Raw genomic sequence first — 17,416 nt, 5'->3', positions numbered from 1 at the left:
ATGGTGTTTCGTTTTTAATATTTACAATGTTTTTAAGCTAAAATTTGTTGGATATTTTTTTATAAAATATATATGCTTTAACAAAAACCATATAAATCACACAGCTTTGTACAGAATTTAGAAAAATTTCACAAATTTTTGTATAAATCGAAATTTTTAACCAGATTCTTTTTTTTATTTTTTGGGTATGCAGTTAACCGGATTATAAAATTTTAGTAAAATTAGTGCAAGTTTTGAGCGGCTAAAAAATCGCATTGATTTTTAATAATTTTTTGTTAACTTCTTTTTCGTTTTTTTTTTTCATATAAAAAGCGAAATTTAGGGAAACTGGCATTGACTTTTTTTATTTTTTTCGCAAAAGGTCTTGCGCATATTCTTCCACAAAAAAATTCATGTTTATATGGAAAAAAGTGAAAAACGCCGTCAACAAAAAAAGAAATATTACAAAATCAATGCTATTTTTTAGCCGCTTAAAATTTGCACTAATTTTACTAAAACTTTATAATCCTGCTAACTGCAGACCCAAAAAAATTTTTAAAAACTCTAATTAAAAAGCTCGAAATTTAGATAAAAATTTGTGGATTATTTCTAAATTCTGTATAAAGTTTGCAAGTGTGAATTATATGGGTTTTGTTAAAGCATGAACCATATTTTTATAAAAAGATATCAAAAAAAATTGTAGCTTGAAAAACATTGTAAATATTAAATACGAAACACCATTCATCCACTTTTGACCGCCGCTGTATTTTTAGAAATAAAAGAACTTTTTTTTTTAATATTAGCACAAATTTATTTCACTTCCATAAATATGTATGTAGCTCACCTATTTCTTAAACAATATTTTCCGTAGCTCTTGAGATTTTTGTTAGTTTTTTAGTTCCAAAAAGTAGCATCATTATCACGAAATCCAGCATTAAATTATTATAAAATTTGGTGCGTCCATGAAATATGCATAAAAATATATACTTTTAAACACGTTATTATAAGTGCATATGTATGTATGTGTATGCAGGTAGAAGTTTCAAACCACCATGTATTTTTTTACAAATTTTTGCTTTTTTCACAAACAAAAACTCGAGCAACTATAATAAATCTTTTAAAATTTTCTACTTTTGCATGTAGTATTTCTCTTTTTTCTTCCTCGGAAATTCTTATCACAAAAACACATCCACAGATTTCGCTTTTATTTCACTTTCGCGACGGTGCATTCATCAACGCGCATAGAACGCGGTCTAATCAACCCGGTAAGTACCGTTTCAAACGTAACATTAAATGAAAGCACGATCATCTCATCACAATCACCCCAGGCAAGCAGAACAATCACGTATGTATGTATGTATGTATAAGTGGCGAGAATTTCTACCGTGCAGCGGAACATGCCGAGCACACCGCTTGAATAGCTGAATGATCGCCGACCAAGCCGATAGCGACTCAGTAGAAGTAGCAGCAAAACGAGTGATAAGCGACAAGTTTATATGTAACTGTTAAAACAGCTGTCCACTGGAAAATTGGGGAAAATCGCATTTACGATTCTAGTTGTTGCTGCACTCTGTTGCTGTTGACATTAACATCGCAATTAACAGTCTGCTAGCTAACTGCGCTGTTAATGTTAGCGCTGATAACATAACAGCAGAGTCTGCGGCAACTGGAATAAATATGTATGTATGTATGTACATAAGTACAAATGTACATACATATATACATACATACATATGTGAATATATTGTGTATATAACTAGTGGGTGATAAGTGGCGATAATGGAAATGTTTGCCAAGTGATCATCATACATACCCTTGTGGTCAGCTGATTAAGTTAAGTGACATTTTTACCAGTTTTGGCTATTTTTCTTTTGTTTTTAAATTTTTATGGTTTTTTTTTAGGTGTAAAAGACTAGCACATTACATACTTACCAAACACATAAATCCGCATTTAAAATTTCATAAAAAATTATGAAACTTCCATAAATCTTAACAATTACATACAAGTTTCCCTTCTTGAATAACACTTCCTTCTTTAAAGTCGCTATAACTGGATTTAAACCTATTCCGAAATCGAAATATAGAACCAAATCCTTATCAAGGGCTAAGCGCCTTCGAAATCGATCCTATTCTCGCGAGTCTATGGTAGATTTCCTAGGTATAAAGCCACAATGATAAGACCCAATCAGTTAGTTGACGGTGGGCTTCAGAGAAACATCAATCCCCCCCTTGGGCAAAGGTGAAGGCGAATATGTAGATGAAGGAAATGATAAACATAAAAGTGAAAACAAAGATAAATACAAAGAAAAAGATGAGGATGTGTAAAGATGAAAATAGAGGAAGAAAGATTAAAATAGAGGTAATTATAGAGACAGGGATATACATAGATAGAGGCACAGAGACTTAATCTGGGAACTATTTAGAGATTTTCGGGATTCTCGGGACTTATCGATATAGTAATCGATATTTTTACCGGTTTTGTTTTCGATATTGTTATCGATATTTTTTATCAATTTCCTAATAGATTTTTATTATCCATTATTAATTAATTTTGTTATCGATATTTTTATCGATTTTGTTATCGATATTTTTATCGAATTTCTAATCGATTTTGCAACAAATATTATTATTGAGATTTTGTAGATTTTGTCATCGGTTATTTATCGATTTTCTTATCCATTATTTAGCGATTTTGTTATCGATTATTTAACATTTATTTATCGATATTTTTATCGAGTTCGTATATCGATATTTTTATCGATGTTTGTTATGGATTTTGTTATCGATATTTTTACCAATTTTGTTATTGATATTTTTATCGATTTTGTTATCGATATTTTTATCTATTTTCTTATCGATTTTGCTACCAATATTATTATCAATTTTGCTATCAAAATTTGCTATCGATATTTGCAACGGTTTTGCTATCGGTATTTTTTTGGATATTACTATCGAATACAAAAAACATAAATGTAATTAGAACGAACAGGGTGGAGGTAGGGATCTAGATAGAAAAAAGACAAAAATTATAACCTTGAGCAAAAGCAGATGTATGTATTATGTATGTACATTCTATGTATGTATTATGTATATTGGTCACGAAACAAAATAGATATGTATCTAAGTTTCACTTCCCCAGTGTGACCCAGCGCACTTACTTTTTTTCTTTGTCGGAGGTTGCTGCGGAACTTTTTATACCGAATTCGAAACTGAATTTTAGTTGGTTTTTCTCACTCCTCATCCTTTGCTCGTAGGTATACATATGCCTAATGTACATAGTATGTACTACATATGTACTATGTTAATGATTAGTTCACGTTCTGAAAAGCATAATAAACATTTCGCACCATGATTGATGTTGAAAGATGAACGAAATTCAATTGGCATCCTAGTAAGTATAAAGTACTTACTAATGAAGATCAGTTTCGAACTGATCAATGAGTATGTATGTGCATATGTACTATGTATGCATTTGTATACGCGACATACATATGTATGTCGAGTGGTTAGTACCAATTCAGTACAGATTTTTGTACTGAAAAAAACAATTTTTGTACTGAAAATCTGTAGTAAACTGCTGATTCTGAGTTAACTACGCACTCTGAATTTGGCCCTTAACGAAGTATCTAAATGAAATAAAAATCGCCTATTTTTTATTTATAGTATATGTTTTTAATTTTGTCAAAATTTTTCAAAATTTAGGATTTCCGCCAAACAAACTGTTATTACGTCCAATTTTTTTTTGTTTTACGTTACTTAGTAAAAATTATACACTACATGAAAACTAGGTTCATTTTTTATAGTACCTACTAAAAAATTTATTGCCTTAATTTTTTCAAAATTGGCAATATTTACCATAAACATAGCTCTTTTTCTGTTCCGGCAGGAAAATCTAAAACTTCTTCACAGATTCTATTAAACTTCAAATAACGTACCAAACTAGTAAATCAAAAATTTGGTACTCTTAAATTTTTTTTACTTCACTCTACCAAACTTTGGCAATTTTTGGAATTCCCTACAAAGATATCTCAAAAGTTTTCGATTGCACGAACCACTTTTGCATAAAAAACATTTACTAAAAATTATTTCTGTTGTTTGTACGTATGTATGTATATAGTAAACAAAACTATCCAAGTTTCGTTGAAATACACTAAAAACTGAACTTTTGACATTTTTTTGTCACACAGTAAAAGTCGTCTTTCCGTTCAACAGTTGTACTTCAGAAATTTTCTGCATTTAGCGCCCTCTGCTGTTAGTAAAAAGGGCGATATGATAAATGAAACTTCCAAATCTATTAAAGGTTCTATGTTAGCTTTACAAACTAGTTTTTTACTTAAATATTCTAACCACTTTATTTAATTTAAATTTTGTCTGGGATGGGAACAAGCACTGTGGAGCGGCTGCTTCCCGGCAGGCAACGGCAAAACCCCTGGTTGTGCCGCTACAATGTATGCGACTATCTCGCTCTACAATTTGAAGGAGAAGCTTGGCCTATCACTTATGTAAGTACATACATCAATTTCACAGAAATCACCTGCTTCATATTGCACTTTTAATTATCATCGGCATGTTAAGTGCTCTTAAAAATATCTATGTCATGTATTTACTTATGTATGTACATTGGGGTGGCCCAAAAATGCTTGTGAAATGGTAAATTCGGAATTTGTATGCTCTCACCTCCTAGGATTCTTCATACCGAAAAAAATATACCCCTATTTTTCATTTTGAAATCAAAAAATATTTAGAGGTCGCTCAAAGTTTTTGGTGTATTTTATATAGTAAAGAAGCGAGAAAGCTCGGCGAGATAACCGCTTACTTTCGAGCAGACGCCATTATCGAGCAATCGTCAGCATAAGAGACAATAGTGACTCCTTCTGGTGGTTGAGGCAGCTTTGAAATGTAATAATTAATTTAAGCGTCCCTAATGGTGGCTGTTTGCCGTGGAGGCGGCCCGATTCGCACAGCATGGGCCACGAACGACGTGGTCCATTGCCGGTGCGTACGTAGGCCCGAGCAGGTGCGGAGATGAATCCACCCATCACAGGCGTTGCACCTGACTGAGATGGAGTTTGCATGCATTCGTCTCTGGCATACGCAGCAGGTGTAAATTTCTGGCCCTGGGTTTGACTGCTTGCCAGTCCTTAGCAGAAGCATACGGAGCAGGTGTAGCCCCATTGTCGAACAACGTTTGATGAATGAACAACAGCCCTTGGTCGGGTAAAACCCCCGAGTCAATCCGGTACGTAGAGCCGGCTGTCGTGGGAATGAGTGGCGTTAGCTGAGTGTCGTGGGCCGAGTTTCCCCATGTCGGACATGAATTAGGTATGTTGGAGTGGAGTCTCGATAGATAGCATACAGACGACTGCTTCATCCAGACCTTAACTTGGGGAATGGCTTAACCGATCTAAGAAGGGCAACCAACATTAATAAAGGGATCCTTTCTCTTGCCAGCCTTCGCATTTTATTACTGGTTTTTTTTTTTTGGTTTAATAAAACACTTCCATTTCTTTCGCTTTTAGTATAATTGATTTTTTTATTACTTTTCATTGCTTTTGGAAACATTTTTTTGTAGTTTTTTTCATATTTTGTATATTTTTTTATTGTTGGGTTTGTATGTGACTTGATTATATAGTATGTAATTCCAAAGTCACTTAAGTTTTATAATAAAACCAAATATACTCGTATATATGAAGTGTAAAAATTGTTAAGAACTGTCTTTAGTGATATAAAAAGTGTTTGTTTTATTTAATTTTTTTTCGAAATAAACATTATTCAGGCTAAATAGTTATAAATTGTTGAATTACATTTTTTTTTTTTAAATAAATAATTCATTTTTTCGAAGTCGGAATTAAAGAATAAAAATAGAAAAACAATTCATTTGGACTACAATTGAAAAAAAAGAAAAAAAAAGCAATGCACAAGCAGCCTTCAGTACATTGCAGCTGTTTAGAATTAGATATAAAACTACTGCAGGGCATTTGCGTTGCTTCACGAATTTTAAATAAACAAAACTTAAATGGACGTGCACTGTTATTTGTTTTAAGAAATAATTTAAAACAATATTGCGATTTTCTCGCTGCCTTTGAATTGCAATGGTTAGTTTCGCTAAGCGATACAATTATTGCAACAAACTTATTTTTTTTTGCTGAGCAAAATTTGCTTTTTCCAGCTTTTTTGTATGTGTTACAAGTATATGTATCTATGTTTAGGTATTTGAAATACAGATTGAGCAAATATAATTTTTTTGGTTGGTTTTTAAGTATTTTATAATAATCATGTATGTATGTTTAATGCTTTCGTTATATAATTATGCTTGTTAGACTCGATTTTTTTTAGTTTTTATATTTTACATTTTTTTTTTGTTCATTTTCGAGATTTTTGTTTTCGCTTCAAAATCAATCGTTTCAGTTTCCTGGCTTGAGATCTAAATTTCACTCAAGCGCCTTGGTTTAGCACATTATTATCGAGCTTTAAGAGGAGTATTTAGTACATTTATATTTGCGAGTAATTCAATAATAAACTCGATCTCCAACTCTTTGTGGGCAATTTATTATTATAAAATTAAAAAAAAATAAAAATTAAATCAAAAAGTAATTCATTTTTCTCTGCAGCCATCTCGCGTGCTTTAAAATATATGTAGTTAAGACTTTATGGTTGCAACTTTTGAAAAACAAAATATAAAAAAAATTAAAAACATCGCTTTGATTTCATTAAAAAAAGTTTTCGCAAGGCGGCCGTTGAGAAACCCCTCAAAAGGGAACTTTATCTTCCATTTTATATTTAGAATCTAGTTTTCTGAATGAAAAAGAAAGCGTTACTTTTCGCATTTCTCATTGACTTTACAACAAAGTCACATTTCCAACAAAAAACTATAAAGTATATCACACAAATTTTCTCCTACTCTCCCGCTCGTTTTCACATTTTCAATTCATGGTGCTTAAAACCCGATTCTAGCACCACACTCTAGACCACAGTGGTCAGTATTGATTAAAAGCTTGCGCTCACAAGTCACCAATAACTGTTTTAGATAAAAATCAGTGTCGGTTCATCTCACTCTAGTTTGTTGATAAGTCTTGCAGTCGTGCAGCTGAATGCTGCCGGAAATATTATTGCATATATGCAAATACTAATGACCCGCACATTACTGCGCAATCGCCCCATCGCCGCCAGCACCTGCCACATCCGCAGCTATGTTTTCCGCCTTGTCACGCAATGTCACATCGCCATCTCCCACGCCATTCAACAGCGTACTATCATCGCTAGCACTGCTCTTCACCAGCTGTAGCACTTCATGGGCCACATTCTTTTCCTGATAGAAGAGGCGACAGATTTTCGGCTCTACTGTAGTCTTCAGAAACTCAACCTGGAATGTTTCGGAAAAACGCGAATCAATGAATTGAGCAAAAACCATGCATGCGTCCACATTGCCCGCAATGTTAACATCGAGCGCGCAGTGTTTGCTGAAGGGTTCGGTATGCAGTATATCCTCCGGCAGGGCACGGAATTGATCAGTCACTGAATTGTTACCAAAGTCCAGGTAATGTACTTCACATTTACCTTCATCAAGCACCTGTACGATCTCCGCTCGGTAGAATGCCATATCGTCGGGGAACTGTGCAGCACATAGCGCGCCTACTTGCAAATCAGTGAAGGGTTGGAAGTCAGTCTCTGCATCTAATAGCACATCTGTAATCTTCTCTACAGCTGATACATCTTCGGCCAGTTGTATGTAGAACGATGCAGGTGAGTTCACGTGTATTATGCTGCAGCTGTACAGCGTAGGCACCGGTGATAGTGCGGCCGCCGCCTCCTCTGCATCGCCTTTGGCCACAGCTTCGGCCAATTCCTCAGCCAGATCTTTGTAGTTCGCTTGCAATTTCACAGTATGTACACGCTCACTGGCGTCCGGAGCAGTTTCATCCGACTCTATTTCGTAAATTTCGCCAAAGTGAGCTTCCAAAAGTGCGGCAAAGCATTCATTTAGCAGCGTTTCAGGCGCCTCGGGTACCGCATTTAGTTTGCACTTCCATGCCAACGACGGCACGGCATACAAATCTTCTGGTATTTCGCGTATAAGTGTCGTATTTATGCTATTGCCGTAGTCGACCAGGAATATCTCGTAGCCGCCATCGCCGGCTAGAACTTTTTGCACTCTGCCGCGATAGTAGCAATCATCTTCAGCACAGTATGCGCTACAAACGCCGCCCACTTCAATACTTTCCAATTCAGCCAGCTGCTCAGCATCGGATTTCGTTAGTGTTTTAGTCACCAACTCCATATGTAGAGAATTGATTTTTGGCTGTATGTAGAAATGTGTTGGTGAAATTGCATGCGAAATTATACATGTGTTGTCTGCAATTTGTGGCGTTACCACCGCCGCCGTGGCATTAGCGCTAATGCTTGCAATAAGCACATGCAATCTTTCACCAAGATCTTCGTCACCGCTAGCTGTGTATAGTTTAACTTGTGCCGGTGTTGTAGGTTGCCTGCTCTCCACAAACTCAATTTTCACCACACCCTCACACTCTTCCACCAGCTGGCTGAATGCATCGATCGACACTTGCGCTTTATCTTCGCCGATTTCTTCCGCGACGCCGGCCAACTGACAGTGTCTGGCGAATTCCGGTAGTGCTTGTAAGTCGTGCGGCAGTATGCGCACATCATCTGTGATTGCTTCGTTACCAAAATCAACGAATATTACACGATACTGCTGCTTATTTCCGGATTCGGCGATGGTTTCCAATATACGCGCACGATAAAGCGTATTGTCTTCGCTATAAACAGTAGCACATAATTGTCCGACCTGCGGTGTCTTTAGCGCATCCATGCCAAGCGCATTCAAGCTGCTGGTCATATCATCAAGGCGTATTGCATCCTTACTGAATTGCACATAAAAATCAGTAGGCGAATTTGCGTGCGAAACCAATGCATCGTAGATTTTGCCGCTCTCGAATACCGAAGATTGTATGGTCGTGCTGAAGCTCATATTAAGCTCAAGCTCGGCAGGCTTCTGTTCACACAGCGGTTCAAGGTCGGCATTTATATTGTGACCATCGATCAGTAGATGTACTAAAGCATGTTCGGCAGCAGGTTCACGCAATTCCACAGTGAAAATTGTTTCGCCTTGCGCAGCTATCTCGCTGAATTTCTCTTCAGCCGCGTCGGACCAGGCCAAGCAATGCTCAGACAGCTGTAGTGCGCATTTCTTCGATAGTGGTGGCAAATTTGCAATTTCCTCTGAGATCTCACGGCATTCTAGACTTATGGATGTGTTACCATAATCAATGAACAGCACTTCATAGCCTTTATTTGGCACTTGCTTCAACAATTTAGCACGATACCACATTTCATCATCAGGGAAGAGTGCGGCAACTATTTTTGCATACTCGAATTTTCCTAGTTTTTTAAGCTTTTCATTTTCGGCCAAATAGATCTCGATCAGCTCAAGTGCCTTTGAGTCTTTTTCGTATTGTATATAAAAGTCGCTTATATTATTAACATGTGATATGTAACAGTTTTCACCGGAATCTACCAATTCCAAGTGTTTGGCGAAACCATCTTCGACTAAGCGATCTGCGATGTTTACTCCATCAATGTATAGATGTATAAAGCTGCGCTTATACGTATCGCCGCGTGTAATGTATTCGAAGTTCAGCAATTTGCTATACGAATCATTGAAAATGGCATTGGCTGCATCGACCCAGTCAGCGGTGCCGTTCGGCTTAATTGGCAATGAGCAAGGCATGCACAGTGGTTCGATATCAGGGAAGACGCTCATTTCTTTCACATCAGTTGTATCGGACACACAATCTGTATTGCCGAAGTCAATGAACTTCAATACCATCAGTTCAGCATCAAGGATCTTTGCGCGATACCACTGCTTGTCCACAGAGTACAACGAAATGCAATGCGCATTGTTTACAACACTCATCAGAGGCGGCAAAGAGCTTGCAACGATTTGCAAATTCTCCTGCAACTTGTGCAACTCATCCAACTTATCGTAGGGATGCACGAAGAACTGTCCAGGATTGTCACAGTGGCTTAATACAGCATGCTCCATATCAGCGTATGGATCCACCGATTCGGTTTCCGACTCTGCCACCGATTGTGGCTCGGATGTATTTGTTGTTGCAGGTGGTATAGGGGAAGGTGCTGGCGATGGCAATGCGGCTGCTACAGTATCATTTTCGGCTTTCTCTCCCTGTATTTCTGTCTGAGGAGGTGTTTGTGGTGGCGTTTCTGCCATGATAATGGGCGCCTCGACAGCGACGGTCTGCTTTTCTACTTCTTTAGCTCCAACTACCTCCACTTGTTTCGGTATCTTCTCCTTCTTGTTTGCCTGCAGTTCTGCCTTCTCATATTTTTCGTCTGTTTTCGCTTGCTTCTTCTTCTTTGGTGAAGATGAATTCTTACTCTTGCCTATAATTTTCTTCTCACTATCCTCTTCCTCTTCGATCGTCAAATCCACTAACTCAATGTATTCAAACATATTTGTGTTATCCTTTTCTAAATGCTTGCGCATGAAATCTAAATCACGTGACTTGATCAGCTGCATTTGTAGCAACGCATCAACCACATTGTCGCCATTAGGCAACGTGAGCTCAGCAATTAGGTGGTTATGTTGCACTTCTAAGGCCTTCACATTCAATACAGGTTCCCCCTCTAATGTTAGTTCCTTTAACTTTTCCGCAGCGGCAGCATCCGCATCGGCCGATACATTTGTTGTCTTCTTTGATTTTGAGCCTTTATGTTGTGCATCTGCGATCAAAGTACGCACTGGGAGATTTAATTCAATTGCAAATGCATTACAATTAATGAAGAATTTTTCTTCTAATCTTTTCAATTTCGTTTCATCTAACGTTTCCGCGTTTCCATAGTCTATGTAGCGTACCTCAACGGCGTCTTTGGTGCTTTGTGGTGTGATACGCGCGCGATACCAATTACCATCGCTGCCCAACGCCGCACAAATTTCTTCAGGCTCATATTCGGTTAATGGAGTACCTATGGAAAAGTATATGAATTAGAAATGTGTTAAAGAAAAAACTTTGAGAGCGATTTTCACTCACCGTTATTTTCATAATATTCATACATTTCGTTTAGCAACTCAGTCATCTTTTCTTCTGTGGCGATTGCATGCACAAATACACGGTACGCGTTTTCCACGTGCACAACACGCCCTTCGAAACGCTCCAACAAGATCGGCGGCTGACAAATGAACGTCGATACATCATTCTTCAACAGTGGCACAAGTGGGCGTAGGAGGATGCTTTAAAATTCAAAGCTTTTTAACTACTCCTTAGTAGTAGAAATGGCATAACTTACACTTTGTTGTCATTGACATCTTTGATGTTAACGACCCACGATTTCCCTTCATAGAATTGCTTAAATTTAAAGGCCACGTCTGGATTTGATTTTACATAACGCACATCGTCATATGAGCTGAGTAATTGCACATCATCGGGCAAACCCTCCACATGTATTTTGAAGTTGAGCATGTCCTTTACGTAAGTGATTTTTACACGTATCTGTTGTCCAGCTAACAAACTTATGCGTAAATCTAAAACCAGAAGAAAACATAATTTTATTGTAACTGAACAACAATGCTAATCGTTTCTACTAACCAGGCGCTACTTCGGTAATGATACCCTCCGACTTAAGTGTATCTTTTAATGAAACGCCATTTAATTTGACGTTGACGTAGTACATTTCCAGCTCTCGCTCGATGTATTCACAATTCAGCGTGGCACCTGCAGGCAAATACTTTTCCATGCGATCGATTATGTAGAGGTGGTCATAGTTTGAGACTATGCCGCTAAAGCTGCATAGATGCGCCATGACAGGAAAAGTAGAAAAACGCCTTTCCACTTGCCATATATCCTCGGAAGTAACGGTATACTGATTGCCAAAATCAACAAAGTGCACTTTGTATTTACGCAGCATCTGATTGCAAGCGAGTATGCGTGCGCGATATAGTAGATTTTCTTTGCGGTATCGTGCAATGACAAACGAGCCAACTTTTAATTGCAATTGTTGTAGGGATTTCTTCTTATAGAACTGCTGCATATCACGCATCAGACGTTCGAATTCAGGAAGACGTGATTTGAGATGCGTATAGAACTGATGTGGCGAAATCCACCAGCAAATGCTCACCTCTTCGCGAGATGGCGTGTCCAAATGCTGTACTGGGAATGGTTGATTTAGTGGCACGTATTCTTCTGGCAACTGAGTACTTAATGGTTCGCTAGCATTGCTGGCGACTTCGGAAGCGGCGTCGTTGGAACGCTGTGATGAAGTAGTGGTGGCGTTATTGGCAGTCTTGTTGCGCTGCTGTGAATAACCTTGAGGCGCATTCTGTGGCCGTTGTTGACGTGGTGGCGTTACTGGGGCCTGCTGTTCTTTTTTCTGGCGACTAAATAAACAAAAATAATATATAATTAATAATTTTAATGGCACAAAAATTCGCACATATGTACTTAAGAGCATACCGATTTTCGTTTTGGAATCGCGGTGGTATCTGATGACCGCCACCTCGAGGTTTGTGATTAAAGCTAGCCGCGCTGCTGGCTGCACTACCAACGCTACGGCGATCGCCACCACTGCTAGTATTGCTAATATTCAAGTTGTTTTGTTGTGTTTGTGCATTGCGTCCTTGCCGCTGTTGTGCCTGGCGTTTACCCTGTTTCAGTTCACTAGAACTCGAACGCGAATCTCGGTTATCCATGGAGCTGGCCGAACTCTGCTTATCCCACTCCACTGAAAGGGTTCCCTGAATACTACTGGGTGGAGCACTGCTTGCAGTGCTACCAACTCTGCTATTGAGATTACGTGGACTTGATTTTCGCACCTGCTGGAGCTGTTGAGCTTTCTGTTGCTGATGTTCGTCGCTTTGCATAGTCGAGTTGAGTATTTGCACCCCTTTTTTATTCAAATGCAGCGACGCTGCATCGTTTGAGGAAGCAATTGATGGAGTTTTATTTCCGTTTTCTTGTCCAGCAGCAACATATCTATTCTGGTGTCCATTATGGGGATGTATATTAAATTCTTCTTTCTCTAATGTTAAGTACTGTTCGAACGGCATGGACAACTTGTAAAGCTTCTTCATTACATTTAAGTCTTTAGTGCAAAGGTTCACTAAATGTACGCCATCGGGTTGTATGCGGAAGACCTTGACGGTGAACGAACGCCGTTGGCGATTCGACTCTTCCGCGAGCATTTCAAATTGATTGGTGGCTAAGTCTTTGTTTAGCTCATTATTTTCGAATCCTTTGAGGCAGCATTGTACCGCTTGTCGTGGCAGTTTCAAGTGTTTCTCAGCAATAGTGCTCAGCAAGTTTTTGGTGACTTTTTGTTCGTAGCCGAAATCGACATGTCGCACAATTATAGCCGTCGAATCCGCGCGCATTACTTCGGCACGATACCACTCGTTGTCATACTTCACGATACAGGGGGCGCCAAGGGCCAGGTGATTTGGTACAACTTGATTTTTATTATAATACAAATACATATCGTCCATGAGTTTCTCGAACTTCACGATGTTATCTACCTTTTGTACATAAAAATGCTTAGGTGAATCGATGTAACGAATCTCAACAATGTCGTTGTTGTTTAAATTTTCCGACTTCGGATACACCAAACGACACTTTTGAATCTCTTTCAGCACATCCAGTACATTGTTTTGCTGCTGCGTTACCAGTAAAAAAAAAAAAAACAGAATATTCGTCAAGTATGTAATAAAATTCTTACTCCCACTCACCTGTAAATATAACTCGCAGTACTGGACCAAGGGTGGACCCTCTAACGGCATAACTTTCAATTGGCAATTCTTATACATCATAAGATCTTTGAATGCCTTTTTTAAGCTCTCATCAATGGGTTCCAAATCTTTGTGTCCGGATAGTGTGAAGCGTATGGCAAATGCTTTCGCCTCAAGAAACTCGTCAGGTATTTCATACAAGTCCTTATATTTGACAAGTTCGGCATTGCCATAATCAATATATACAACTTTGCATGCAGTGGGTTGAACGCCAGTAATCAGTGCGCGATACAACTGGCCGTCCTCTGAGTAGCGTGCAATGCAAGCTGTGCCCAAAATTGGCTTATCAGAGAATTGCTTCAGCTGCACGCGTTCAATACGGTTCATCATTTCGGTTAAATTATCCTGTACCTTCGCCAATTGCACCGAAAACAAGCACGGCCCGTTTTCCACAAAGCTAACATAAACGTCGTAAGTTTTACCAACAGTTAGATTGTTGGTTTTAAAAGTGGCAGTGGTAGCACGACGCGGCGAAGTTTTTAACGATTGGTTACTACTATCTGAGCTAAGAGATATATCTAATGGCTGCTGCTGTGGTTGCGGACGCTGATACCGTGTTGTATATGTGGTGGCATATGGACCACCCGATATTGATGCGGCAGCGGGTTGTGGAAAGCCGTTATAGGAATTATGTTGTTGATAGTTGGAAGTAGCGTAGGGTACGTAAAGCGATCGCAAGTTACCGATTGTGTGAGGCATGCGTGGCTGTATAGGACGTTGTATATTCTAAAATCCAAGTGTTTTTATATATATTTTTTTAATTAAGAAATAATGATATTTACCATCATCAAATGTGGTGGCAAAGCCAAATGGGCGGGCTGTTGTTGTAGCTGAAATTGTTGCAAACGCGAAGTAAGCGAACGCCCGACAGCAGGATATACACCGCCGACAGGTGCTACATTATTGTTATGATTAATAGCATAATAATTGTTATTGTTAACATTGCTGGCGGCAGCAGCGTACATCTGCATAGTTTGCTTTTGCAGTTGTTGCTGTTGTTGAGCCGCAGCTAAGTGGTGCGATTTCTGTGGTTGTGGCGGTATGGCTGACTTTATGGGCTGTTGGGGCTTTTGTATTTGTTGCTTGACATATTTAGTAAAATTGTCACGTAGCAATTCGTTTGCGATTGGAGCACCTATTTTCTTTTGATGTATTAAAAACTCAGCAAAATTAAATTCCTTCCATTTCATAGTAATGAATTTATATTGCTTAAACTGCAAAAAATCAATCGACTATTAAATATATGTACATACAAGTAAATTTTGGAGTGCGCATGTGCAAATGCAATCGTAACTTACTTCAAATTCAATGGATATTTCTAGTGTCTGACGCATGATTATGCGGGAAATTTCTTCCAGCTCCGCTGGCTTGAAGTCTTTACAAATGCCCAGTAGGATGTAGGGAGCGCATATTGTGGGCATAGAGGACAAGGCATCCTGCTGCTCGGGGAAGAGGAGCTGAAAAGGATATAGTGTGTCATGTGCTGAAATACTGCTTTTTGGCTAGGTTGTCTTACAGCACTCACTCTCTACACGGTAAACCACACACAATCCAAACCATATGTACATGCATTTAATGCACACCCACTTTTTAAAAGAGGTTCTCAACTATGCAATTTATTTTATTTTTCCCATAAAAATAACATTTTTGCATATTTTTTTGCGTTTTGCTGACGCATCCACTTACCTCATAACTGGCTACCAGCGCCTTTCCGCCATAGTCGACAAACTCTACTTCAACTTTGACCAGCGGTTTCTGTCCTTGCCCAATGTTCGTTATAACATCCTGTATACGTACACGCACGAATTCAAAGTCGACGGGCGCTGAACCTTTGGTGCTCTTATAAAGGCACATGGTGCCAATATGTAATGGTACCAGTTGTCGCTGTACCGGCCACGTTGGGTCTATGGCTAGACATGTGTGCAACAATTGCTGGATTTTGTTGCGCACCCCTGCCATTGCGTCCGCATTCATTTGACCGTAGATGCGCAAATACGGACCAAATGCATCGACGTGTGTGATCTGTAGTCTTTTGGTGGAATCTGTGCCCATGGTCGAGGCGGCTGACTGAGTGGCCGCAGATGAAACAGAACTCATTGCGTCGTTATTTTAGTAAGTTTCGTCTTTAGTGTCCACTATTGGGGATATACAATGTCCAATGCGTTGTGTAATAATATTTGTATTAGTTTCGTTTCGTTAAGTTATTTATTCTTATGTCGTTTAATTATTTATTATAAAGTAGTCACAAAGTCCTTTCGCATTAGTAACAATGCGAAAACTTTTTATCAAATTTCTTTTTTCACATTTATTTATTGAAAAAAATAGATAATTCACTCGTTTTTGTTCAGCGTCTAATACGGCTTCTGAAAAAAGATAAAATGCATTACAAATTTATTTTGCAACCAGAAAATTATTATAGCAAATGAATCGCGGATACAACAAAGACTATAACACCTCAGCAACACCTTCACGTTTCATAAAATGCAGTAATTCTCTCGGGTTTCTAGTTGGGGAAAATTATAAAGTTATTGCATTTACACGAAAAAAAAAAAACGGAATCACAAAAATTGTACAGAAACCAGTCGAAAAATCGCTGCACTCGCACAATAGGTATGCAAACTCGGCGTTGGTGCGCAATGAAACCGTTATTCGTTACATACCCATGTTTTGACATCAGGGATGGAAAAGTAGGTACAACTTGCCTTTTTCCGACTTTTTCGAACCAAAAGATACATTCGGTACACTGAACTCAATTTAGGTACAAATAGACGATAGCCAAATAAATATGATTTAGCGGAAATATCTGTAATATGAATGTACTCTGGCGGGAATTTATTTAGCTTGCACCGATGGATAAGTCAAATTTTCAGTAAAGTTTTAGCTCAAGTTCGCCTGTCCACGAAGTACCATATAAGGTTATGTATAATGAGCCTGGTTTATAAAATAAACCCAAATTATTTATGTACGTAGTGCAATCTAGGCCAATTGGGGTATCTGCTCTTCAAGTGCCCACTTCTAAAGAGTTAGAAAGCAATTCAATGCATATATTCCAAGTGACCAATCAATTTACAGTCAGGATGGTCTATCTCTGTGCTGTTAACTGTTTGGGAGTCAGGGCCAACATTAAATGAAAAAATTGTGTAAACTACTGTAATTTTCTTAAATACTTTTTTAAGTAGTTTCACTTTCAGTATATTTTTGAATAATTATTTGGGTTAAATAAAATGAAAGAATGAATGATACATGAGGAGAACGCTTTAGGAACAATATAATGGATATGTTCGACAAATGTGAACGATGAATAAAACACGACACCAAGATCCTTTATTTATTAAATTGTTAACAATTCTCTGAAAATAAAAATAAAAATTAACACAATCGTGAGCACATTTCTATTGTCAAATTAGGTACAATTAGAAATTTCGTTTTTCCATCCCTGATTGGCATTTGCCGAGACTGTTAGGCGCCTGTCACACCATCAATACGGATCACGATCCTGGATCGTGCCGTGTATCATTGATGGATCGTGATAAATATCACAAGATTTCAAAATATTTTGATATCCATCCATATGGATCACGATCCAAATATCGCGATCTGTATTGATGGTGTGACAGGCGCCTT

At 38.2% G+C, this 17,416-nt stretch overlaps 2 protein-coding genes across 3 annotated transcripts in view; both read right to left on the bottom strand.

Annotated features, from left to right (window-relative positions):
* The window catches only part of LOC118743101 (leucine-rich repeat and immunoglobulin-like domain-containing nogo receptor-interacting protein 1), a 40,073-nt gene extending 38,540 nt beyond the window's left edge, over positions 1-1,533 (bottom strand). The window contains exon 1 of the mRNA XM_036475605.1: positions 824-1,533. The gene's annotated coding sequence lies outside the window, so the exon portion shown is untranslated. The remainder of the gene's footprint in view (positions 1-823) is intronic.
* Positions 1,534-6,114: 4,581 nt separating this feature from the next.
* Positions 6,115-16,226, bottom strand: LOC118743100 (maternal protein tudor). 2 transcript variants are annotated; one of them, XM_036475603.1, is made up of 9 exons: positions 15,479-16,226; positions 15,091-15,249; positions 14,575-15,006; positions 13,733-14,518; positions 12,465-13,660; positions 11,601-12,388; positions 11,302-11,536; positions 11,046-11,245; positions 6,115-10,980 (listed from the first exon to the last, which is right to left on the bottom strand). In XM_036475603.1, exons 1-9 carry the CDS (start codon positions 15,887-15,889, stop codon positions 7,121-7,123), a joined length of 8,067 nt encoding a protein of 2,688 aa, XP_036331496.1. In that variant the 5' UTR covers positions 15,890-16,226; the 3' UTR covers positions 6,115-7,120. The 2 variants fall into 2 exon arrangements, with proteins under 2 accessions (XP_036331496.1, XP_036331497.1); XM_036475604.1 differs by having other exon boundaries at positions 12,465-13,657; positions 15,479-15,889.
* Positions 16,227-17,416: the final 1,190 nt, after the last annotated feature.

The sequence above is a fragment of the Rhagoletis pomonella genome, unplaced genomic scaffold, assembly GCF_013731165.1.
Source record: "Rhagoletis pomonella isolate Grant_MI unplaced genomic scaffold, Rhpom_1.0 Rhpom_scaffold_00007, whole genome shotgun sequence".
NCBI lineage: Eukaryota > Metazoa > Arthropoda > Insecta > Diptera > Tephritidae > Rhagoletis > Rhagoletis pomonella.
This window is presented reverse-complemented; position numbering and strand designations above follow the sequence as displayed.